This window comes from Parastagonospora nodorum (genome assembly GCF_000146915.1).
Source record: "Parastagonospora nodorum SN15 chromosome Unknown scaffold_29, whole genome shotgun sequence".
NCBI lineage: Eukaryota > Fungi > Ascomycota > Dothideomycetes > Pleosporales > Phaeosphaeriaceae > Parastagonospora > Parastagonospora nodorum.
In genome coordinates, this window is record NW_001884577.1 from 280,849 (window position 1) to 305,628 (window position 24,780).

The 24,780-nt window shown below is 51.1% G+C and overlaps 10 protein-coding genes across 10 annotated transcripts; 5 read left to right on the forward strand and 5 right to left on the reverse strand.

Annotated features, from left to right (window-relative positions):
- Positions 1–471: 471 nt before the first annotated feature.
- On the forward strand, positions 472–8,369 carry SNOG_14021 (hypothetical protein; the record flags this gene model as incomplete). Its single annotated transcript, XM_001804168.1, has 4 exons — positions 472–527; positions 715–1,483; positions 1,670–5,869; positions 5,916–8,369. The coding sequence occupies 4 exons, from the start codon at positions 472–474 to the stop codon at positions 8,367–8,369; spliced, it is 7,479 nt and encodes a 2,492-aa protein (XP_001804220.1).
- A 271-nt stretch (positions 8,370–8,640) lies between these two features.
- SNOG_14022 (hypothetical protein) lies at positions 8,641–9,153 on the reverse strand (the record flags this gene model as incomplete). The annotated part of the gene is made up of 2 exons (XM_001804169.1): positions 8,641–8,875; positions 8,927–9,153. 2 exons carry the CDS (start codon positions 9,151–9,153, stop codon positions 8,641–8,643), a joined length of 462 nt encoding a protein of 153 aa, XP_001804221.1.
- Positions 9,154–9,625: 472 nt separating this feature from the next.
- Positions 9,626–10,133, forward strand: SNOG_14023 (hypothetical protein; the record flags this gene model as incomplete). The annotated part of the gene is made up of 2 exons (XM_001804170.1): positions 9,626–9,899; positions 10,072–10,133. The coding sequence occupies 2 exons, from the start codon at positions 9,626–9,628 to the stop codon at positions 10,131–10,133; spliced, it is 336 nt and encodes a 111-aa protein (XP_001804222.1).
- A 15-nt stretch (positions 10,134–10,148) lies between these two features.
- On the forward strand, positions 10,149–10,396 carry SNOG_14024 (hypothetical protein; the record flags this gene model as incomplete). Its single annotated transcript, XM_001804171.1, is given in 2 exon segments — positions 10,149–10,250; positions 10,268–10,396. 2 exon segments carry the CDS (start codon positions 10,149–10,151, stop codon positions 10,394–10,396), a joined length of 231 nt encoding a protein of 76 aa, XP_001804223.1.
- A 761-nt stretch (positions 10,397–11,157) lies between these two features.
- On the forward strand, positions 11,158–12,590 carry SNOG_14025 (hypothetical protein; the record flags this gene model as incomplete). Its single annotated transcript, XM_001804172.1, has 2 exons — positions 11,158–12,522; positions 12,552–12,590. 2 exons carry the CDS (start codon positions 11,158–11,160, stop codon positions 12,588–12,590), a joined length of 1,404 nt encoding a protein of 467 aa, XP_001804224.1.
- A 193-nt stretch (positions 12,591–12,783) lies between these two features.
- On the reverse strand, positions 12,784–14,021 carry SNOG_14026 (hypothetical protein; the record flags this gene model as incomplete). The annotated part of the gene is made up of 3 exons (XM_001804173.1): positions 12,784–13,013; positions 13,039–13,419; positions 13,460–14,021. The coding sequence occupies 3 exons, from the start codon at positions 14,019–14,021 to the stop codon at positions 12,784–12,786; spliced, it is 1,173 nt and encodes a 390-aa protein (XP_001804225.1).
- A 1,115-nt stretch (positions 14,022–15,136) lies between these two features.
- Positions 15,137–16,760, reverse strand: SNOG_14027 (hypothetical protein; the record flags this gene model as incomplete). Its single annotated transcript, XM_001804174.1, has 2 exons — positions 15,137–16,275; positions 16,502–16,760. The coding sequence occupies 2 exons, from the start codon at positions 16,758–16,760 to the stop codon at positions 15,137–15,139; spliced, it is 1,398 nt and encodes a 465-aa protein (XP_001804226.1).
- Positions 16,761–18,557: 1,797 nt separating this feature from the next.
- Positions 18,558–19,903, reverse strand: SNOG_14028 (hypothetical protein; the record flags this gene model as incomplete). Its single annotated transcript, XM_001804175.1, has 3 exons — positions 18,558–18,586; positions 18,613–19,584; positions 19,705–19,903. The coding sequence occupies 3 exons, from the start codon at positions 19,901–19,903 to the stop codon at positions 18,558–18,560; spliced, it is 1,200 nt and encodes a 399-aa protein (XP_001804227.1).
- Positions 19,904–20,903: 1,000 nt separating this feature from the next.
- On the reverse strand, positions 20,904–22,190 carry SNOG_14029 (hypothetical protein; the record flags this gene model as incomplete). Its single annotated transcript, XM_001804176.1, has 2 exons — positions 20,904–21,623; positions 21,684–22,190. 2 exons carry the CDS (start codon positions 22,188–22,190, stop codon positions 20,904–20,906), a joined length of 1,227 nt encoding a protein of 408 aa, XP_001804228.1.
- Positions 22,191–22,435: 245 nt separating this feature from the next.
- On the forward strand, positions 22,436–23,832 carry SNOG_14030 (hypothetical protein; the record flags this gene model as incomplete). The annotated part of the gene is made up of 2 exons (XM_001804177.1): positions 22,436–22,536; positions 22,806–23,832. 2 exons carry the CDS (start codon positions 22,436–22,438, stop codon positions 23,830–23,832), a joined length of 1,128 nt encoding a protein of 375 aa, XP_001804229.1.
- Positions 23,833–24,780: the final 948 nt, after the last annotated feature.

Sequence of the window (24,780 nt, forward strand, 5' to 3'; positions counted from 1 at the left end):
GATGCCAGAAACTGTCGGCCTTCGCTTGGGCTTTATTCACCTGCAGTACACAGACCTACAAACCACAATACATCAGCATAACTTTCACGCACTGGTTGGTCGCCTCCGTATCTCCGCGTCTTCCTCTTCCTCTTCCTCGATGTCAATGTTTGGTGTCCCGCACGTGTGATGCAGCAATCAATTAAATCTCCGCTAGATCTCCAGCTGCCGCGCGCCCAACGGGGACCAAAAGAAGATCCGGACCGATGCGGACTAGCACAATGGTGGCATCCAGGAACCGGGCAGGGGTCACGGATTTCCGCCATCACGACGACGGTCATGCCTGGTAGACATCGCTACCTCCTACCGGCTCCATTTACATCGTGAGCCGCTCCGGACCAGCCGCAGTCTCTCCGTCTACCGTCTGCCGCAGACGATGCACCAACCGAGGCTGGCGGTAGTATGTGTAAGTTTCGTGATTGAACCCAGATGATGTCAAAAGCCATGGGAGTTATCTACTATGAAACGCCCTTCTACGCAGCATGGGCGTGCGAAACTGCCGCGCAGTCATGTGCAGTCACATTCGCAGTTTTGTCCTGACGTCAATTTCCTTTTCTGTTTACAACGTGCGCTGACTCCCGCAGCTGCTTCCTTCCCACTCCTGCAAGCCCGACAAGCTGCTGGGAATGCGTCGCACCGTATAGACAACCCCTCCTCAGCCTCCCGTGAGCCCAGTCAGACGCGCGGACGAGCGCTCACGGCCTCCTCACACACAAAGTCCCCACGCTCGCAGACGCCTGCCGTATTCGCTGCCAGCAGCAACTCCAGCCCCGACCGCACCGTGGGCAGCCTGGAGCGCAAACCTTCGGGCTCCTACGCCCACAACCGCAACACATCTATCGTACATGGCATACAGCACTCGAGGAACACCAGTTTCGTCAACTCCCCGGCCACGAGCCCCCTAAGTCCCCAGGCCATCGCTGCGGCCGTGGCAACTCTAGATGGAGCCGTCATGTCTCAAGAATCTATAGCGGAGGCATTTGCCGCAAATGGTATTCAGCCCGGCGCAACCCACACAAACGGCCATACGGCTGCCGGGGCGTCGACAGCAGGAGGCAGCGATGGGAACTGTACTCATCGCAAACCGGAGCGCGCTCCGAGCAGGTCGTCGCGACGGGGACACAACCAACAGCGCTCCCAGTCGCGGCACCCCCCGACGAACCATGAGCTGAAGACAGTGGGCGAATTCGCGCTTCACCACTTGTTCAATGCATTCATTGGCCAGGCTGAACTGAAGATCAACCAATGCATGACAGACAGAGGCCAGCCCGAGGCTAGGGTCGAGTCTATATGTGGTCCTGGCGTAGACACAGAATTTGATCAGCTTATAGCAGCCCTCGGGCACATCGCACGGCCGGCACCAAAGCCCCTCATCGATTCCATCATGCTGTGGCGGAAGAAGAAGAGCTCAGATGCTTACGAGCAGCGTGCTCTATTGCAAAATGTAAGCAGCTCACTATCCATTGGTAGCTTGTTTGCTGATCGTCCAAAGGCCCAGAAAAGCGTTCCGCCCCATACTGGATTACCACGTCGGAATACTGAGCCGGTCCACCAGCTCGCTGACAATCAGTCTATCACATCCCCAACCTCACCTGGGCACCTGCCTGCTTTACAGCGGACAGTGTCCCAGGCCGAACAACGATCAACCGTTTCAACGTACATATTGTGCCGAGTACTGATTGAAGTCATGGCCCAAACCAACCTGCACAATCTCACAGCAGAAATGGCAGAGCGTCTGCTTGGACTGTTCTACGGACAGCTGAGCACCATGGACCCCGACCTGGTTGAGCTTTCACCAATCAATTTTGCGAACTGGACCGTCTACAGTCAGCTGCTAGGTGTGATGAGCGCTCTCGTTCCCACTCATGTCCAGGACAGATTTATCGCCGATTTGAAAGTTATAGACGGACAGATGGCCATCAAGGGACAATACAACAGGGACGCCGAGGCCAAAGGGGCTCTTCTTCTACGCGCTTTACGCAACGTCAAAATCAAGACATATCCGGAAGATGCATGGGATCGCTCATGCGACTTCATGCTCTGCATGGCCAAGCTCTATACCAACGCTCACGGCCAGCCAATGAAGTACGCATATTGCCAGGTACTCCGAGAGCTTCTTCAACGAGTGGCTTCGAATGCCACAGTCGAAATCAATAGCCCAAAATGGAAACCCTCAATCGATATGATGAAGCAAAGAACCTCTATCCTGTTAGGCAAACCAAAGCACTGGCAGGAAGCATTCCCTCTCATGGTGGCGCTTCTTTGTGTTTCACCCATGGAGTCCTTCTTGTCACAATGGCTTGCTCTAGCGCTAGCTACGCAACCAAAGCTGAAGGAACGTACCACCAGAGCCATCGCACTCCGTGGAATATGTCGTCTTGTCTGGGCCTATCTGTACCGAAAAGGGACTGAGCCGCCTAACCTTGCTGTTCGACGACTGGAAGAGGTAATCCGGATGGTATTTCAACCAGGTCGGAAATCGTACCTCTCCACAGAGCCTGCCATTGCGGAGCCGCTCATCCAGCTTACACGCATGATCGGTTTCAAATACCAGGACCTTTGTTTCAAAACCATCATATTTCCCTTGCTCAATTCTGAAATGTTCACTTCCAACCGTGAGCTTCGTGTGGACAATTTGGAGCCGGACCGAGTTGTGATTGGAATCCGCTCCTTTCTTGCCATCATGGCTGATCTAGAAAACACCGTGCAGCCACCATTCCCGATTACATTCGATTTCGATCCAAACGCTATCTCTTCCGAGGTCCCAGCTCCCCCAATGAGCCCGCAGCCGCTGCAACAGCTGTCACTGAAGTCGACTCTCAAAGAAGAACGCTTATCGCGACCGGTGAACTTCAATGGATTTGGTGAAGTGGCAAAAGAATATTACGTTCGCTTTTGCAAGATCTTAGGGGAGATCACCATCATTTGTGACAACGCTTTTGGTGGGCAGGCCGCCCTCGACGAGAAGTTTTCTCTACAAACACCGAAAACACCCATGTCCGAAGCTTTCAGCTTCGGTCGCCGCGAGGACCATCAGACGCCATCGGATCCAAGGCAAGGCTTTTACGATTTGCTGCATGTCGCAGTTCAAGCTCTGCCACGTTGCCTGTCTCCGCACATCCCCTTCAATTCGCTAGTTAATTTGCTTTGCACCGGAACTGCTCATGTCCAAAGCAACATTGCCGCATCATCCGCCCAATCCTTGAAGTCAATTGCAAGACAATCACACGCACAACAAGTGACCATCGGATTCGCGCGCTTTATATTCAACTTCGACGATCGTTACGCGACCATGTCTGATGGCGGCATGCTTGGAGCAGGTCACATTGAGAGCACGCTAAGATTGTATGTGGAGCTATTACAAATCTGGATTGAGGAGATCAAGCTCAAGACACGCAAGGCTGCCTTGGATACACCAGATGATGGCTCTGGTAGTCGGGCAGCTCAGCTCGACTTATCGTCAGTTTGGGCACACGTTGATGAAATCGAGTCACATGGTCTATTCTTCCTGTGCTCGCCATCACGCCGTGTAAGATCGTACGCGGTTACTGTTCTTCGCTTAATCACTGAGTTCGATACTGCCCTGGGTGGATCTAACACCCGCGTCATTCGAGTCATGGAAGGCAGCCCGCAGAAGGTGTTGGACATCAGTGACGAGAAACTCTCTCTCGCTGAACGTAGCCGGCTTCAACGTGGTATGCGCAAAAGCAATGTTCAGAGTACGTTGGTTGAGCTCTGTAGCAGCGATGTGCCCTACGATTCAACTCTTTGGTTCAAGATCTTCCCGAATCTGATCCGCATCAGTTTTGAGGTTTGCCCATTCGCTGTCACGCTCACAAGGGACATCGTATGCGCTAGACTTTCGCAAATGCATCGCACTCTGCTCTTGCTTGCAGACGGACATCGTGCAACCCCTTACTCGCCATTTGATCCCAACCCCGGAAAAATTAGTGGCCGTCTAGCTTCTACCTCGCCAGAGGTAGTTGTTGAGCAGTGGAAACTGTATCTCATTTTTGCCTTCACAACATTGACCAATCTTGGCCCAAGTGCTTTGCCATCCGCACAGCCCCAAACAGCACACTCCAGGAAGAGCTCAAAGTCCTCCCAAAAGAGCGCCAATAAGCTCTATACAGCCACCGAGCTCTTCTCCAAGGTTCTCCCATTCCTTTCAGTTGATGATAGCGCCATTAGAGATGCTGCTGTCGTCGGTCTTGGGTCGGTCAACCGCAACCTATATCGCACACTACTAGAGACCCTTCAGGGACATGTTGCTGCATGCGCCGAAGAGGCGAAGACTCGCCTCGCCACACACAATCGCACCCTCAGTAGTCCGCGGCGAAACTTTCGCACTGATCATCTTCGCACCGAGATCACGCATGTCTACAAGCTCACATCCCAATTTCTCAAGGTCCCTGACGCGGACAGTGACGAGTGGATCCTGAACAATCTCATGAACTATACGAAAGATTTACGAATATTCCTCAGCGACACCGAGATTCAAAATGACGCACACTTCTTGAAATTACGTACACATTACTGCGGCTTGGTCGAAGTCCTATACGAAGGCGTCAGCAAGACTAGCGACCCATTTCAGTGGATGCCATTCCAAGCGCGTAAGGCTGCATTCACATTGATGGAAGAATGGTGTGGCTACGCTGCCAATCAAGCTCAGATACGACAACGAGAAGAGCAAATGCGACGGTCTATGCTGGATCGTGAAGTTGACATGGGTCACAAGAACCAGGCTAGCGCAGCACACGAGATTGAAAGACGAGACCTTCGTACAGCAGCTCTCAGCGCCATGGCTGCACTGTGTGCCGGGCCCGTCAGTATTACCACTGACAGCAAAGTCCTGCTCCAATTCGATGTGCGGCGTATGTTATCATGGATCGACAGCATCTTTGAAACACCCAGCGACAGAACCCATGCAATCGGTCGTCGAGCTCTAACCAACCTACTTATCCACAATCGAGAACACCCTTACTTGCTGGATAGGGCGATTGAGATGTGTTACCTTTCAAAGTCGGCCAAAGCGCTAGAGAGCTACTTTGAAGTGGTTACACAAGTTCTGACGCACCACGAACAGTACACCCTCCCGTTCTGGAAAGTGCTGAGTGCCGGCCTCTACACTCTTGGACACGAACATAGTGGGATCCGTATGAAGTCAGCACGACTGCTCCGAACCCTCGAAGCCCGAGAACAAAAGAACTCAAAACTACAGGATCTTGACATCAGTATCTCCGACAAGACAATTGCCGTGTACAAACTCGCTCAATTCGAAACATCGCGTAGGCTTGCCAAGCAGCACTCAGAGCTTGCATTCTTGGTTTTCTCCCAGTTCTCATACTACTTCAAAGATCTGCAGCCTGATCATCAACGCAATATGGTAGCCGCAATGCTGCCATGGGTACAGACTGTTGAGCTTCAGGTCAATCCAGATGGTGGTCCGACCGCCAATTCTTACATGCTCCTCGTCAACATGTTCGAGATCACCGTTCGATGTGGCAATGCTTTGCACAACGAAATCCAAGCACTCTGGCAAGCGTTAGCCACAGGTCCGTACGGAGGAAATGTACAGCTGATCTTAAACTTCATCATCAACTTGTGCCTAGACAAGCGCGAGCAGAACTACGTGGACTTTTCCAAACAGATTGTCGTTCACTTGTCCAGTACTCCAGCTGGCCTAAAGGTGGTGGAATTTCTGCTTATGCAGATCAACCCACGCTCAATGGTCAGTGAGAAGCGGGAACCAGCAGTGCCTCCACCAGATGCCGCCAATCTTCCCTATCTTGCTGATCTGAGCGCTTTGCTTCCGAGCAGCAACAAACAGGTACGTAAATTCAAGAACTCATTTGAACAGTAGCTAACTAAGTCAGTCCGGATACGCTCTTGGACAAATTTGTCTGATCCTACTGGTGGATCTCATGGTATCGCCTGTTGAAGTTGCCCACGAGCACATCCCCCTGCTGCTTCAGGTCGTTACAGTACTTTGGGACCACTACACTCCTGTAGTCCAAGATCAAGCGCGAGAGATGCTGGTTCATCTTATTCACGAGCTCGTCATCTCCAAGATTGACGACGATACACTAGGTATTGACAAACGATCGATCGAAGATTTCATTGAGAATGTTCGACAACATGACGTCAGAGTGGTCTGGAACTACGATGATAAAAATGGCAAAGATGCAGAGGATTCGGGCGCAAAGGTCCCGGAGTCCATGGTCTACGTCGCAGCAGAAGTCTTGAAGTTCTTCTCACTAGCATATCCTGGTCTAAGAGAAGCGTGGGGAAGGGTTGCCCTGAGCTGGGCAACATCTTGCCCCGTACGACACCTAGCTTGCCGATCCTTCCAGCTGTTCCGATGCATATTGAGTTCTCTCGATCAGCAGATGCTGTCCGACATGCTCGCGCGACTCTCGAACACAATCTCTGACGAAGAAAGCGACATCCAGACTTTCTCTATGGAGATACTCACGACTTTGCGAGCTATAATTGAAGCCCTGGCGCCGGAAGACTTGATTCAATACCCGCAGCTATTTTGGACGACATGTGCTTGCCTCGACACAATACATGAAGGAGAGTTCATGGAGAGCTTGCTTATGCTGGACAGGTTTCTGGACAAGCTTGACCTGGGTGATAAAGCGGTATTGCAGATTCTTGAAGATAGCCGTCCAGACAAGTGGGAAGGCAACTTCGAGGGCTTGGCTCAACTCACGTATAAAGGCGTCCGGTCCAGCGTCTGCCTCGATAGATCCCTGCGGATACTTGAGAGACTGGTTGTGCTACCGTCCAGCCGTATTGTGGGCGACGACAGCCGTGTGGTGTACACTGTGCTAGCCAATCTACCACGGTTCCTGCGGTCTTTCGACTCAACAGCCAAAGACCCCGGTGTCAGAGCTACTGCCGAAGTTCTCGCCCGCATATCCGACGAGCAACAGTGCTCCGCACTGTCAGACGCCTTGACTGCCTTTGCACTGAAGCGATACCGAGCGCAGAAAGACTTTCTTGGCCAGCTGATGTCTGCTATTCGCACAACATTCTTCCCCGATCTCGAATTCGGAAGCCTGGTCTTTCTCTTCAGTCTCCTGACCAACAGCATTGATTGGATGAAGATCAAGACTATGGAAGTTCTTTGTATCCTGCTCCCGGACATTGACATGCGCAAAGCGGAAATCGTTGCGAAAGGAGCCGATTTGATATCACCACTCTTGCGATTGTTACAGAGCGAGTTCTGTCCTCAAGCTTTGCGAGTATTCGACTTTGTTCTGGATCTGAACACGACAATGTCGGCAACGCCGCAAGAGAGGCAACACATGCGTATGAGCATGGCCGGGCCGCACTCAACTAAGAATTACAAGAAGCAGTTTGACAGGACCGTTTCATTGTACGGAATCCCTGAAGAGAGTGGCTGGTCCGTTCCCATGCCGGCGCACCATTCGCATCTGACGCGCGCGAACGTACACGCTGTCTTCTACACCTGCGCCAACCTCGAAGGCAGTGACATCCCAGCAACAGCTACGCCCAATATTGAGTTCCGTCAGGAGGAATTCCCTTTCAGTCCACTCTCAGAGTACCGCACGGCTACCATGACCTCCGAAGACACACGTGGTGACAGTCATATTGGAGAGCTAGTTATGAAGCTCGACAGCCTGGACGATTTCTTCGAGGACGATGATGATGATGATGCCGAAACACTCACTGACCTCCCAAACTTCTCACCCACTCGCTACACGCACGGCCCTTATTCTACAGACATGCGAGAGAACCTCTACGATCAGCAAACTGCACCGATCCTGAACAAATCGCTTACGCGCAATGGCAGCATCACTTCCTTCCAGACCGGCTTCATGCCTGATGTCAAGCACATGCCGACTAGAGATCCGGGCGTAATGACGCCTGGAGCTTTCAATGCTTTCGCACCGCCCAACGCTAGCGTCGCATCAATGACCAGCATGTCCTCGCGGCCAGGCCTACACGCTCGATCCGTGACTTCACCATCAGCACCGAATGCGCCTCCACGCATCTCACCTGCATTGTCATTCACGGCACTCGACGAGCACGATGAACCCTTCTCCGACGACGAATATGCTTCGGGTCGGACGGGCAGCGCAGACAAGGGCAATTTTAGTCTCGAGACTGTGTTGAAGCCTGTTGCGCAAGACACGCGCAGCCGGTTACGAAGCGGCATGCGTAGACTTACAGGTGGCGGGGGTGACAACAAAGAGGGGGCTAAAACACGGGAGGCTATCAAGCAGGCGTTGCAGAAGAGTCCACAGGTTCCGAAGGTGCCGGACATTTATCTTGTCAATCCGAAAAGCGCGGATCTATGATTGTCATCATGTCAACAGATTAATGGAAAATGTAATGGAGGTAGCTACATGAGAGGAACAGTTGTGGAGACAATGTTTGGAAGAGGAGGCACTATACTTCGGGACCATTTACTGGCGTTCTGACTTCTTCTACACATGGCATGGTAATGTACGGGCAAACATGAACGCACCTTTTTCTTATCCGCGAGATACCAGTTGAAAGTTTCGAATTTTAATTTAATCACATGTTCCACCCTGCATGTCTCTTTTGCGAACCCCATTTTCCATTATCCTACGCCTCCACAGCATATTCCGGTACCACATCCAATTCCCAAATCCCCTGCTCTAACCGATAGTCATACACCTCGTCCCCTTCGATACAAGTTATCCATTTCTCATCCGGCGTCGCAAGTCCCAACTCATGATACCTACTCCTCGTAACTGCAGTTAGGAAATGCACAGGCCCAGCATTACTTGTCACCTCATCTACCTCATCCTCATCGGCCTCTCCCCCGTACACACCGCCCCTTTCCGCCGCCAGCAATCGCGCAGTCATCCCCACGCCCGTCGGCACGTACCCGGGCACCATGGCCAGACTCGTTCTCATTGCGTTAAAAATTCTCGAGCAAAGCGTGCTGGTGGGCAGGATGTTTGGAGAGGGTGAAGACCATTCCGGGTGGTCTTCCAGGACTTCGGGCCAGGAGGTTGTGGTGTGCCAGGCGTTGCGCTGATAGGAGAGGACGATGTAGGGGTTTGTGGTGCGGATTACAACGGGGCCGGCGGGGTGGTGGAGGAAGTATAGCATGGTTTTCGTTGGGGTGTGGGTATTGGTGATTTGATTGTTGGGTGTTGGCTTGCTGGGAGAGCGGGGAGGGAAATGTGCTTTTAAGTGGGGCGTGGGTGTCAAGGGTAAAGTGAATGGAGGTGAATCAAATGTGTGAGTGGTTGATGTCGTAGTGACACACGCTGTCACCACATGAAGTGATGTTTCGCACTTTATCAGAATCCAAATTCGATCGACAAGGCCCCTTGCACTTGAAGCCAACTCGAGCCACCAGTTGTGAAATGGCATATTGCTAGAAGAAATGCGACATGTCCTTCCTCTAACAGAAAGAGACAGTGCTCATGTGGCGCTGTCATTTCGGAAATTATGATTGAGTAAACCTGGAGCAGGTGCGAGCAAGCACCTTGTCGTCGTATTTGTGCTTCTCACATCAGCGAACTTACCTGCAGCACACATCTTCAACACATTCTATAAATCCACGCACTCGCTCAGCATGCAGTATTTGATAGACGTTCCCGGCTTCACGCATCCTTATCTCACTACTCTTGCTTTCATAGCCCACGATTTTCGGAAACGGGGCCACCGAGTCTCCGAACATGCATTCGACTCACGATACATAATCGAAGTCAGGTTCCAAGAACGAAAACGAAAGCTGGCAACCAGTCGACCTAGTATGACAGAGATGTGGGCGAAGCAGTTCATGAGTCAGCGCGCAGGCTACTCCGCCATTCCCACCGTCCTCTCACAGGAAGACACAAGACTCGACCGTATGTCAAGAATGATCGAAGACTTTTTCCGAAACATCGCCGCGATCGGAAGGTCCGTTCCGATAACAAAAATTCGCTGGTGGTCACCGACGTACTTGAGGTTAGCACGTACGCCTCTACCCGACGATCCGGGTCTCAATCTGGTTGTACTGTGTATACAACTATTGCATAGCGTTCGATACACCCAGAATGCGCTTGTACTTGCTAGCCGGTGGACGATCGTGGATTCAGTAATTCTTCAGTTTCGACATGACCAAAGGATGGACACGGCGCACCTCAAACATGCACTCAAACAGGTCGGGGCTGTTCCAGGACGCTTATCCGGGATTTGGGGGAGAGATGAGACAACAGGTATGGAACAAGTGCAGATGTTTGTGAATGTGGGCGATTGCGTGACAGTGGTAGGGAACGAAGGCGAGTCTACGGGACAGCTTTTGCCTCTCTATGCTCCGGGTGAACAGCCACCAGTATATGAGGTATATGAAGGTCAGAACTGATGGACTTTCGCGTTGATGGGAACTTTGAAGTCTTAGCTAGAGAAAGCACGTTTTCGTTCCTCAAGATGTCATTTGAAGCGAACCATCCATACTTCTCCTCAGTACTTCGTGGCGTTCCAAGCCGTAAGAGAACAAATGTCGCCAAGTATATTGTTTAACCGTAATGTAACAAGAATAGCCATGATGTGGTTGTGGTGATCGCGAGAAAAGTGAACACGGAAGAGGTCTGGGTTTATCCGAGATAGCGCTGTTCATCTGGCCACTAGTCTGCACTAGCCTACTAGCATGTCTCTTCAGGATACGCGTGTACGGCCCCTATCCCCCCGAGTGTGAGGAACTTAAATAGCTCAGCACGGAATTCAAAATGTTTTCGACATGTAAGCGTACGATTCGCTGCTCTTCGACCTGTACAAGATATTCTGTGCTCTCCGTGCATCCGTCGACTCGTGATCTATTCGTCTTCACACATCATGGCAAGCGACATCCAAACTCAACCCCGATCTCGGGGCATACTCGGTCAAGCTATTGAGCCTCTCTTGTCATGGTTTCTGGGACTCCCTGCCGAGAGATGTAATTTCACCACTCAAGCCCTAAGCATCCCCATCTCAGATGGCCTTTCGCGGATAGAACTTCGCGCCGACCTGTTTCGACCTTTGCTCGATAAACCACTAGGCACTGTCCTCGTCCGCTCTCCCTATGGCCGAGGAATCCCAATTGCGGTACCACCACGCCAACTTGCCGCGCGTGGTTACCAAGTCCTCATGGTCAGTTGTCGCGGGACATTTGGTTCCGCTGGTGAGTTCGACGCTTTTCGGACCGAAGTCCAAGATGGGAAAGGTGTCGTTGAGTGGATGAGGAAGCAACCGTGGTACACCGGTACCTTTGCTACCATCGGAGGATCTTACATAGGATATGTTCAGTGGGCGCTGCTGTATGATCCGCCTAAAGACATGGTCGCGGCGGTGCCTGGTGTTGCTCCGCACGATTTTGCACAACCCATCTGGGGCACCGGTGCTTTGGACCTCGATATCGTTCGTTGGGCGGATATGATAGTGCATCAGGAAGATTCGTTTTCACTCTGGGAGACTTTGGGGAAGACGCGAACGCGTAGACTAGAGACTCTTTTCGAAGGCACAACACCACTGGCATCAAACATACAAGCTCATCTAGAAGGAAAGTTTCCCTGGATGGACAAGGTACTCACCAAGCCGGATTTATCGGATCCCTTTTACGAGCCCATGAAGCTTGGCCGGGCTCTCAGCCAGGCACAGATACCCACTTTGATCATCGCAGGATGGCACGACCTCTTCGTGGAGCAATCTATAGAGCAATATTTGGGACTAAAAGAGCAAGGCTGCAAAGTTGCGCTCACCGTGGGACCTTGGTCGCACACTAAAAGCGTTGTGGCAACTGAGATGATCCGACACGGGTTTGACTGGATCGAAGAGCATCTCGGGAACCGTGCGGAGGCAAAACGAACAGCTGCTGTGCAGTACTATGTTACCGGCGCGCAAGCGTGGAAAAGTGTTTCCGACTTTCCACCGCGTACCGAATCTATCACCTTCTATCTGCATGACGGTGGGGAACTTGCAGAGAAGCCACTTTCTACCAGCTCCGGGTCTTCAACTTTTACGTTCGACCCACGCAATCCCACTCCAGAGATCGGAGGTAACGCTCTGTTAACCGGCGGAAGAGTCAATGATACAGCATTAGCCAAACGAAGCGACGTGCTCGTGTTCGACACAGCACCACTTGAAGAAGACACCGAAATATGCGGCAAGCCCGCCATTCAACTTGCCCACTCAACTAGCAGTCCTTACGTCGATGTCTTCGTGCGAGTCAGCGAAGTCGATGCCAAAGGGCGATCTCACAATATCACCGAGACCTACAAACGTTTGGACCCAAAGCGTGCCGACGATGAGGAGTTGAAGCTGGCGTTGAATTTCTGCGCTCATCGGTTTTTGAAGGGCACGAAGATCAGGGTCGTCATCGCAGGAGGAAATTTCCCGCAATATGCGAAGAACCACGGCGTTGAGAATAGCGATTTGAACGGCACTGAGATGATTGCTGTCGATCATACCATTCATCATAGTGAGAGTCGCATTTCAAATATCGTCTTCCCAGTCGTAAGAGTGCCCGAATGAGCTCTTTGCAGGCCAGGAAGGCCTCTGACAGTGAAGCAAGACTCAATTAGGAGTAATTAGTATCTAATCTGATAAGAAGCAAAAATAAATCTGAGTTTCATGGAATCATTCAATGCCCTGTCTTCTGCGACTTTCATGCTCGTATCGTCTATCGCTTATAAAATTCAGATCACCTTGTTCCTACAGTCTATCCATAGGTTGTTCCCACTATTCATCCATCTGCTCTTCTTACACTTCTTTCATCTACTCATGTGGTCGACCGGGATCTGGTCGTGGCACTGGATCAGGGTGAGCGTTTGCCCAAGTTGACCAATATGCCTGATTGAATCGTCCATCCTTCAGATCAAACTGAGCGTGGACCCAGTCATGATTCATGAGTTTTTCCTTGAGCGCTCCCTCGATCTTTTCCATGCTGACCAACGGAGAGCGAGACCACCTCCCCTTGATATTCTCAGGTGCCTCATTCTTCTTAGCTTTTCCGGAAAGCGTGAGTGCTACCCCAATCGCGATGTATCACGAACTTAGGATGATTGCCCTCCCATTCGACTCTGTTAGAATAATCCACGTCATACTTTCCGTGAGCCGACCAGCCAAGGATCTTTGCTTCTCCGTTCTGCGTCCAGACTGCCACGTGCTCCCAATCGTGTTTGTGCCCTTCCCTTGGGGTTGTGTCGCCCGGTTCGTCCTTCTCAAAGTAGTAGGCGTATAAGTAGAAGCACCACCCGTCATCTGTACACTTCTCGCGTACGTATGTGTTGCTATTGATTAGGCGGTCCACCTTTCGGCAGTCATCGTGGCCAAGGTCCACCTGGTGGCGGCAAGCCTGATCACGTCCGCAAAGCTCAAGACCCGTATTCAGGTGTCCATCGCGGGTGATAGCTGCAGTGTTGTAGCATGCTGATCTGTCAAAGTCGATGACGGGTTGATATTTCAAGGCACCAGGTGTCGCGTCCTCGGCCAGAGGGGCCAGAAGGTGGAGGTGGAGGTGGAGGTGGGGGTGGAGGTGGGGGTGGAGGTGGGGGTGGAGGTGGCGCCGGAACTGGAGCCGGAGCAGGAGATGGTTGATGGTTGCAGATATATGCCATACTGCACTTTTTTCCGTCAGCTAATGTGAAGAGGCCGTCGAGATGCCGACTCCAGCATGTCAGAGCAACGGAGTCGTAAGTGTGAAAGGCCCATCCGGCGAAATTTGGATCTCCAACACCGTTGTTGATAGACACAGTCCATTTGTCACCATTGGGAAGAGTCTGAGAGACACCATTACTACGCCAAGGGTAGGAGCCGTCCCACGGAACACTATTCATATATTTTGGGGCGCCCCATGCCGCGGCGGAGTAGTACATGATCTCGCGTGATGTAGAGCCACCATTCACACCTAGACCAATGCCGCAGTCGGCAAGGACCAGGTTCTCGCTCCAAGTCGTCTCGGCCAAAACCATGGAGTTTGCAAACGCTAGCAAACCTAGAAATTTTGTAGTCATCCTGGAAAATATGGTTGGCTTTGGGCGTCAAAAGTTCGAAGTTCCCGAAGATAGTCGAATGCCGAAGACTGGAGGTAATCTTTTGAAAGTGAATTGGGTCTGGTAGTCTGCTCTTTGCAAATTTTGTTTGGTCAAGACAATATCGACGTTAATCAGAGGAGCGAACGCTGCTGAGACTGGTTTCGAACTCAACTGAACCTACGAATGCGTTATATATATATCTTCGATGCTTCATATCACCGTGACCAAAACTCCTCGCATCATCATGCGTGCACACGTATGAGTGTGCCACCAACTGATCTCATATCCGTCAGCACGATGAATCATCTTTAGATCCTCAGCTATCGCATCATTCTGCTACTCACTTACCTAATCATCACATAGACGGTGTAGTATACTAAGTTGGGATCTGCTTTCCAGTGTTGAAAAATTTACCCACCGCTTCTATCGTAACATCAGAACTTCAGCTGCGAACCTGACTTATGGATGAGTGTAACATGAAATATCTCGTATTTGTATGCGGTGGTTCAGCCGCAATCTACATCGGTCAGCTGCCAAGTATGAACCGCGTAATGGCTCAAAACTCCGATCAGTAAAGGCGGTGTATTGCATAGAATGATCGTACCATCATTCAAGGCTGCTTATTTCTCGAAATATGCCAGTTCTGTACTGGGGTGACGCAAGCTTCGGAGACGTAGTTCTGTCCTCGGATGATGGACAAGACGTGGACGCGGCGATACCTTACTCAGGGGTGCATTAAACAGCGATTGAACATCGGGCCGCATGTCCTCACATAACCTTTCATTCAGCTGCAGACGCGCTGGGTAAACATGTCAAATGCGCGATAAAGGCCAAGCTGGAAAAAGCACTGATGATGCTTGTTTCCATGATGCATGCGCAGCTTTTGGATTAGCACGCGCCCATGGGCCAGATTCAACTTGCGACAACCACAAAAAGAATATGTGGATGCTGAAATAGGATACATTGCTATTACAGTGGGATGTAACGAGGGTATCACAGACTGACCAGACGAGACTCCAGGCTCATCATGCCTTGCGTGCGTTATTCGTAATTCATAATTCATCCTTGATCCATTGATCACGGAGCCCGCGCAGTCACGCATCCCGCGCCATCTTTCTTGCTCTCACAGCGCCCAAAAAGGCACCATAGCTCCATGTCAAATCTCTTGCTCCGCGCATAAAGCCATTCATCCCATCGAACTGCTCGCTCATGCTGCCTTCAGCGTCCACATGAGCTTTGACGACTTCGAGGAAACTGTCGCCAGTCGTTTTGAGCTTTTCGATGACCGAGTTATAGAGTGCGTCACTGGAGCCAAATGTGCCCACTTCAACATCGAGGCTTGAAGTTGCGAGAAGTGACTGGTAGAATGGTAGGGCGAGAAGCGTGATGGTAAGGTTCGACGTGGTGGAGAGGTGTGAGGCGGTGCGATACAAGACTTCGGCAGCAGAAGATGTGCACAGAAACCAGGGATTGCCACCCCTGTAGGAATTGCCGTAACCATCATACACGTCTTCTGGATAGCGACCAAGACCAGTACCTTCGAACGCGTAAGCGTCTTCCCCGTCATCTTGGTCCTCGGATGGACTGCTGTTGATTGGAAATCGATCGTGCTGGTCACGAGTCAAGGCGAGGAGGGAGATGAGGATCTCATCAGACCACGGTGGATATACCGCTTCTTCTGAAGATTCTTCAGAAGGCAAGGAATGCAAAGATCCGAGAAGTAGACCGCAGTCCAGGCCGCTTCTTTTGCTCCAGAGCGTCTCGACTAGGTGCCCTTTGTTCGGGTTCCAGAATTTGGTAAGAAGCTTCTCGATGTATCCTGCCTGCTCTTCATACCACTCTGCCGCCCCATGGTCTCCAAAGGATCTTGCAAAGCCACTGCCTTCTCTTAAACTCCTGGCGCTAACCATGAGATTGAAGAAATGTAGTCCCTCGACTTCTTCCCACAGGTCGAAACTGGTCTCATTCCAGTAATGGCTCACATACTCCAGGTCGGCCTTGATCACACTATTTGGCGGCATTGATGCATGATAGTATGGCTCGAAGAAGTATGCAGCCTGTGATGAAGACCAAAGAGAGGGATTCGAAGCATTGTATTCGCGCAGGTAGTGCATGAGCGTTAGAGCGCGTAATGCGGGCCCATCACGTTGTGGCCTTCCCCAAGAGCCTGTAAAAGGCTTGCCATCAACACCGAACTTGGGCTCGCCTAGACCAGACAAGTCTTCGAAGGTGCCTGAAGGGTTGGGCGTATGTTGTATAGTATATTGGAGGGACGTGTACGCTTCGAGTATCGTAGAAAGTTGGGAGCCGTGGGAAGATGACGGGTCATCGGCATAGACGTCTACGACGGAGTTCATGGTGATCGCAGCATCTCGTACCCCTGTCATAATTAGCCAAAACCTCGTTTCTACTCAAACTGGCCGGCCTACATTGATACCAGTAATCTGGCTCATCCGTACTTGGACTCGCGATTACTGTGCCAGGCACAACGCCTTTGCCTTCGACACTTCTACCACCTGGTGCAACGTTCGCTAGCAACTTGTCCAGTGCGATTCGTTCTTCTTTGTCTATCCATGAATCAAGGGTATCTTGTAACGGTTGCTGCTGTTTCTGTGCCTGACCAACACCTAGGAAGTGGCTCAGATGTGGCAGCGGTGGGATTGCGAAGGCGGCGGCATCCAGAGCGAAACATACTAGACCAATGGTCTGAACCAACATGTTGGATGACGAGAGAGACAGAGTCAGACCTTGAGTACTTCAGAGGGGAGTAGGAAGTGTACGAGTCAGCAGCTCATAGCGTACTTGGAGAGAGAAGTCGTATAGAACAGCAAATGTGGGTATGGATAGCTTCAGATCTAGGTGAGTTGTCAACAGGGTGGGTGTTAGCTGGTGATCACGACCAAGTCTTCCAAACAAGGCCTGGTGCCCACTTCTGTGGCGGGCGGCTTCCAAAGAAGCCATGAGATTTAGATACGTGACAGGTTCATGTGGCCGACCACGCACTACGCGAACAAGTCGGCTTTCAATCGGCGGTCAGAGACAAGACATGGCAGCGAGTCGGAGACGATGGAGGTAAGACGAGTCGCGTGCGTGTGACGTTTTGAAGGTCACGCGAACTCCGGGGTAAGCAGGGGATGTCGCGCTAAGACAGACACATCATGAGCCTCGGCTGATCGCACGTGTGAGAACCATCAATAATGGCGATCTTCTCCGGCTGGCTTTCTTCATCAAACAGAGAGTTGCGTTCGCTACTCTAAACCCACAGTGTTGATTAAACCAACAGGATCTGTCATAACCTCCTACTGATCCATCGTGTACTTGAACGCCACCTTCAGCCCTCTCGGCACGTACGTGACGGATCTGAGAAGCCGAACAAAAGCTCCGCACGCGTTCTTAGCGATTTGAGTGCATCGGAATGACCTTCCCGGCTGGCCTAGAATATGTGTCCGAGCTCGGTAGCTGACTCCTCTCGGTGCCTTCGTGAGCCCCATCGAGCTTGCTTTGCTCCTGCTCAGTCACATGATGGGAATACACAACAGCCTTCTAACCAAAAGACCGTATCACTAACTCGAGGACGCAGCTGAGCTCTGGCTGTGCTCCGAGTCCACAGCGCCCAGGCTCGGACTACTCTATCATACGCTGCAGTAATACAGGTTCCAGAGTCGAACGCAACGATCGCGATCAACGACGAAGAGAACACGAACAAAAAGGCAATTTTTTTTGCATGATGCTCGATAACCAAGTATGGCTTGAATATGTGGCAAGATCTACACTGGGACCCCAGTGCAATAATGTAGAGGGAAACTACGGTAAGTATTCTTTACGACAAATTGCCGTTGAATAGACCGGACAGCGCAAATGTCCCACCAAAATGTATAGCGCTATGAACACGGCACGAGACCCAAAATTACCGACATCTAAGCGTCTCTGTATTGAGATCAACATTTGCAATCCTTCATCGAAACACTTGTGTTGTGTGGTTGAGTCAGTAGCGCAAACGCTATAGTCTGCATGAAACTTGACAGCTGATGTTGAGGTAACATCAATATCAGCTCTGACTACCCTATGTTTCAGAACTTGAAATAGAACTCTATGTTTCGAACGGGAGCGGATCTGAGGAGATCTTCTGATTTTCGACTAGGATTTGGTGTGGCGAAAGGTGAAGTGCTGACGGGTCATCGCTTGAAGCCGTAAATAATGCTACCACTACTATCGTACAAACTGCTTTGTGGATATAGAACAAAATAAAAAGAACATGCTCTCTATAAACTTACATCTCCCGTAAAATCAAACATTTCCATACCCGTCATCGCTATGTCCCCACTGCAAACCCTCTTCCCATAATTATCTCAATTCAACAAACTCATACTCCTCTTCTTCAGGCTCAAGAAGCGTCGCGGACTCGACAAATCCCAATCAATTTCCGGCGTCCAATCCGGCTCATGCAGCGTATCTCTGATATTCGGCAGTCGGACAATACTCAGCCCTGTGCCCGCAGTGACTCCAGTCTGTCCGCTAAACGTCGATCGCGTAGGTGAAGACGCCTGTGTAAAACTATAGCTAAATGCACTCTCTGTGGGGCTGGGGATCTGGTTCCATGGACCGCCGAGACGGCGAATGATGCGGCTTTCTTCGGAGGCGCGCCACTCGCGTTTCTGCGCCGCGGTGGGTTGACGAGTAAGGATTTGTTGGAGGAGCGATTGTCTGCGGGATGTTGGGCGGGATGAGGAGGGGAGGGAGAGAATTGAGCTATCTGGCCTGGAATTGTGTGCTCGTTCGGGGAGAAGGGGAAGTGGTGGCGTGCTGATCTCGATTCTGATTTCGGACTTGCTCTGCTTCTCATCCTCCATGAGGGTGCTGCTTTTGACGGAAGAATTGTCATCGGCAGAGGTAGGTCGCGAATCTTGCATTTCGACGTCGGCGAGGTGAGGAGTTTTCGAATACGAGCCTGGTCCTTTGGCGCCATTGGGAATGTACCATCTTTGATCAATGCGCAGAACAGCGTACATGATGACTGTCTGGAACTCGAACAGGAAGTTGAAGATGTAGAACGGTCCTTTCCCTAGATAGCCGGGCAGAGGTTGGGTGCGCGGGACTGGATCCTGCCAGGTGACGCCAGATCGATACCAAGCGCCTATCGAGAGGAGGATGGTGCTAACAAGCAAAGCGATAACTCTTGTCCGTAATCTCCCAGTGCCAAATTGGTCGAAAGGCGAGTATGGTATCATAAGGGTGAGAACTGTCATGGGAAGTGGTAATGTAGCTACAATGGCAAGGACGGTGGAGCCGTAGAGTTGAAGCGAGCGATCAGTGAGCCGGATCTGAGTATTGGTGGTGTAAGAGCTCTGAATCGTGGCCGAGATGACAATGATGATTGTGACACCGATCAGTGCGAATAGAATCTTGAATATAATGCCGAACGCAGGATGCCAGCCAAAAGATCGATGGGATGCCCTGACGAGACGCATCGCGAAGATGATGTTGATGATGAAAAGGATCAGCACACCAGCTGCGACGAAGACTTGTGCGGCAAGAGCAAGTCCTACGTTGTGTGGAGTCGATACAGACGCGATTCGGAGAATGGAGGTCAAGATACGCGACACGCAGAATACTAAGGGCGCCCGTCAGTTACCGCATCGAGGAAAGTATTGGGAGCTCTTACTAAAAATGAAGAGATTGGGTAGAAACTTGTGTCCTCTTGATAAGTTCCCTCTGAAGATCTTCATGTGCACTGCTGCCCCAATGATGAACAGGACCATGAAGACCGTTTGAGCCGGAATGTCTACGCGCTTGACTGGTGGTCCACCTGGTGTCCAGACCATGGGCGCAAAGGGAGGGCCTTGAAAATTTGCCTGCGTCATGTCAGTCGATCGCCTTTCTTTACAAACCACAAATCTTCATCCCGACCGCCATTGCGGGCGTTGCAGCGTACCATTTGTGACCTGTAAACTTCTGAAGCCATTTCTTCCTGGAGGGTTAGAAAATATTTCACTGTTTTCGTGATGGCGCCTTATCATCCGACCCAAGCAAGTGAAAAGTCGCGCAGCGATGTGATGGTGCCAGCAACATGAGGCGCCGCTGGTGGGAGAACCCCGTACATAAGGCAACATAACAGCCGAACCTGCAACGCGAGCGGCCGAGCAGCGGTCAGACCAAGTTCACAAAACATGTTTCCGTTCTATGAACCTGAGACCCATACTCCAAGGGGAAGCCACCTAGTGGTGTTTCGATGGCGATCGCGCCAGGCCTGCGACACCCGACCTGCGCCACTCAAAATAGCCCACGGCCCGCCCCTTAGAGTGAAACTACTAAATCGCTGTAGAGACATGACGATTAAAAAAAGGTAGCCTCGAGGAATTCGCGCTGATATACAAGAGTGTGCGCCTTGATTCCGCAAAGGCACATGGGCAAGACATACAGTGGAGTGAGCAAGAGTGGGGTAGGCATCAGCACCGGGAAGCTTATAGGTAGTGTGCGGGATCGCGCGACTGCATCTACGTACTTCTTAAACAGTAGTGTTCGGTCTGTATGAACAGGCACAGAATCAACATTACTTCGTGAAAGACTTGGAAGGAGATTGTACAATAGAGGTCGCTGGGACAGAGAAGCAAGCCCATGGACTGAACAGATTCAGTTATAGATAGGAATTGTAAACCATATGGTGCGTTCCCTCGTTCAGTGAGGTATGAATTCCAACACTAGAGCTAACGGGCCTACTCCACTGTATTGTATTGAGACCAGAACTCATCGTCGCCGCTCTCGTTGTCTTGACCAGACCCCAGATGGTGCATCGCGTGTTCGAAATAACGCATGTCTTGTACCAGAGTAGCCTTCCTCTCCAACAGCGTAGGTGGCCGAGCTTTATGAGCGCCCATCTTTCACAGAAACTTCATCCTCTGGATCACTGCCCAAAGAACATTCTTCACTGGAGGTGTCATTTTCCGAACTCTCGGTATCGCGCCGGACAGGAGCTGTTATGCTAGCCAACTGGCTGTTGACTGCACGCTCCGATCGTTTTGCCTGTTGACACTGAACTTGGTCATTTGTCACCGATGTCCTTAATTCAATGGATTGATCTGGACAGTCGTCGGCAGCTAATGGAGACTCGACCGTGTTGATAACTCGTCGGCTTCGGCCAGTACTGTCGCCCTGAGGAACAAAGCTATCGACATCTTGAAGGCCAGGTGGGGGGAGTAAGCTGCCAGCCAGAATCAGTCCATTGACCATGGTAATTGTCTTGGTTTGTCTTCGTACAGTCCTCTCCCTCCGACGCGGCCTTCTTGGTGGACTTAGTTTGAGCTCATGCGCTTCGAACCCATCGGCCACAAATTCAAGTCCTGCACGGTAGTGCTGCTGAGATTTGATCGGAGGTAAGAAAGGCCGCGGTGTTGTTGTTGTTGCTGTTATTGAGCGTGCTATTTGCTCGAATGGGTATGAGGTGTGTAGGTGCGATCTGCGATCATTGCTTAAGGTAGCCTTACAAATAGGTAGCTGCTTGCTTAGATGTCCAGAGGCATTCATTTGGCTGTCGTTGATGGGATCCATATCTCCAATGGCCAGGGGAGAAGCTTCATGTGCATCCTAAGCATTTTATTAGCATGGCAAGTACAAAAGCATTGTGCTCTCCAGACGGCTTCATACACCTGGTTCAGGTAGACCGCCATCCGATGTGGTCGTCCGAAACAAAGTGAGCCCCTTCCCCGGTAGTCGCCTCTTCCGTTTCTCTTGAGGTTTGTGATAGGTGCTGAACGACTCCTTGACTTTGGCAATCCTGGCAATTTGCTTCTTGGTGGCTTTAGTGGCTTTTGCTGGTGTGCGTCGACTATCGAAACTCTTTGTATCTTTTCCATTCTGTAAGCCAGAGCCCAAGCCTATTGTAGTTGGCGAGCGTGGGAGGTTGAATATAGTCCCAGCATGTGCGAAAACTTCTGCCGATACATTTTCTTGTCTGTTTTCAAACGCGTTGAAGATGATGGAATCACTTGGGTGCGGAGCTCCAATTGGGTTGGGTTCAATACTATCAGGCTGCTTGATAGGTGCTGCACGTCGCTTGAGGCGCGAAGGACTTTGTGCAATGTCGCCCTCCACGACACGTAGGAAGGCTGTAAGACGCAGACGACCGCCGACAAAGTTAGCATCGTCAATCATAGTTAGTCGTAATCAGGTCAGTTGAGATCAAAGACGCGCCATAGTGAAGGTCTTGGGTAGGGTCCTCTTGCGCAGTGCTCCTTGTGTCGGAAAGGGCGATGGATGCCAAGGAAGCCATGACGCGCCTCGACACGTACGCTCACCGAGACGCGCTATGAATCTAGACGCCCCACGTCTCGTGATTTTATGCGCGTACCTCCATAACCGCAGTCTCAATGGTGTGTGTGTTGATCATATAACCGGACATGTCTTTGCCGTCGACTCCGAGGTGGCCCTCGAACGATGCTGGAGTGCCCAAAGTAGACGGAAGCGAAAGCTTTGGCGACCTCGTCGACAAGCTCAGCCAGCAAGTAGCCGCATATTTCACGTCATACAGCCTTCTTACACAACATTAGGTACTTCGAACATACTATACATATACCACAATCTTTCGAAGACTTTCGTAGGAGCCAACAAGGGCGTCTCCTGGAGCCGCTCGTGGTCTACCTTTCCAACTCCGTCCACCATCCCGCATTGGTCTCAGCTCTTTTGTACGTCCAAATCGATTCGCACCCCCCTCCACATCTCGTGGGCGTATTGTGCGCATAATGAAGAGAAGGGGCTGACTGGATGCAGAGCCCTAAAGGGCCATTTCTCAGCGCTCGAGGAGGCTAGCGATGAGCCTGGCGTAAACGAAGCGCGAGGCTACGCATGCGAACACGTCGCATGGCAATTCTTGAGCAATCTGGCAGACCGGGATATCATTGACTATCTCTTGCTTGAGCTGCCGTCCGTACCTTCTCCCAGCAGCGATGACCCTGCAGAAGAGGGCCTTCACAGCCGCGATCAAAATGGTACCAGCCGTGCGAGCGAACGAACACCTCTGCTGGAAGATGCGACCGGGGGATACTTCGGGAGCGGCAATCAGATGGCCGCGAACGCACGCTTCAGTTCCCTGACCTCTCAATGCGAGAATCTGAGCGCACTCGAGATTGCCGCTGTATCTGGCGCAAAGAAGTTCCTTTCTCAACGTCCGATTCAGAAGGTCATCAATGGACTGTGGCGTGGAGACATCGTCTTTTGGGAGACCCTCAGTGTCCATTCAGTCAAGAAGCCCCGCAAGTACAATCGCAATCACGCCGACCTGTTCTGCCGCCTGCGGGTGCCTTTATACTTGAAGGTCTTCGAAACTGTCTTCTTCGCTGTATTCCTTGCGTTATACTACGCGGTGCTTGTTCATCGCGACTTCCACCGAGTAACGATTCCTGAAATCCTGCTCTACGTCTGGATCGCTAGTTTTGCGTACGACGAATTTGCCGACTGGATTGACGCTGGGCAAACCAGCTTTTACGCGTCCGACTTCTGGTGGACGTGGGATATTAGCATCGTTGTGGTCGGGGTGATCTTTTGCATCTTGAGAATAGTCGGACTATCTTCGGCCAGCAAAGATACTATTGATCTGGCATACGATGTCCTTGGCCTCGAGGCACTCTTCCTTGTCCCTCGTATATTCTCATTGCTGAGCTTGAACCGCTACTTTGGTACCTTAATACCGTGCCTCAAAGAAATGGTCAGTTTGTGTTTTTCAACCGGATGGCTGTCCACTTACCCGCAAGTAGACCAAAGACTTTGTCAAATTCTTATCGCTCGTAGTAATCCGTAAGTTTGCGCGTATACGACTTATATCTTGACGTCGACTGACATGTCTGTTACTCGCAGTCTACTTAGGTAACAGTGCCTCACTCGGCCGCAATGTCGGCTTCGACTGACATTGTACACTAGGATTCTTGACTACCTTTGTCTTGTTAGCTCGAGACCAGTTTAAGCCCACAGAGATGGTAGGCTATACGAATTAATATGTCCGGTTGGTGCTGATGTACATTGTAGAGCTGGATCTTGATTAAGGTCTTTTTTGGGTGAGGCAGTATGTCCATTGTCGCCATGACTTTTGCTAACGAGACATTAGGTCAAGTTACCTTGGTTTCGGTCAGTGATACTCCCACCCGTGTGACACAAGCCAATTTCCCATCGCAAAGCTAACCAATACTTCATCAGACATTGCCAAAGAGATCAGTCCTTTCTTTGGACCACCTGTCATGGTACGTCAAAATTGCGCATGAGATGACGGTCTGCTGATTGCTTAAACAGCTCATTTTTGTGAGCCTGACGAACATACTGCTTATTACCAGCTTGATCTCATTATTGAGTAATTCTCTCAGCAAGGTACGTATTGGAAAGGAAATTCTGTTGGCTCTCAGTGCTTCGTTCCAACACAGCGCATGCATGCCAAGAAGTCAACGCAAAGTCTTGCAAAGCCAACACTGCCTCATTTCCATCCGCGTCTAGTGCGAAACTGTCACATCACACTCAGCCTGTACGGGGTCGCCGGCTTTCTGCCGTGGAGATGAAGATTCATTTCGACGTTTACAGCTTGCTTCGTCCTTTGTCAGTCAACAGTAAAGGCGTCTGCTGATTCATTTTCCAGGTCCTTGATCATGCACGCGACGAGTACCTCTTCATATACTCTGTATACGTCCTTGAGGCGTCCTCGTCGAATCGACTGACGTACTTTCTTCCTCCTTTGGTAAGCCCTTCCGCGTCTCATTCTGCT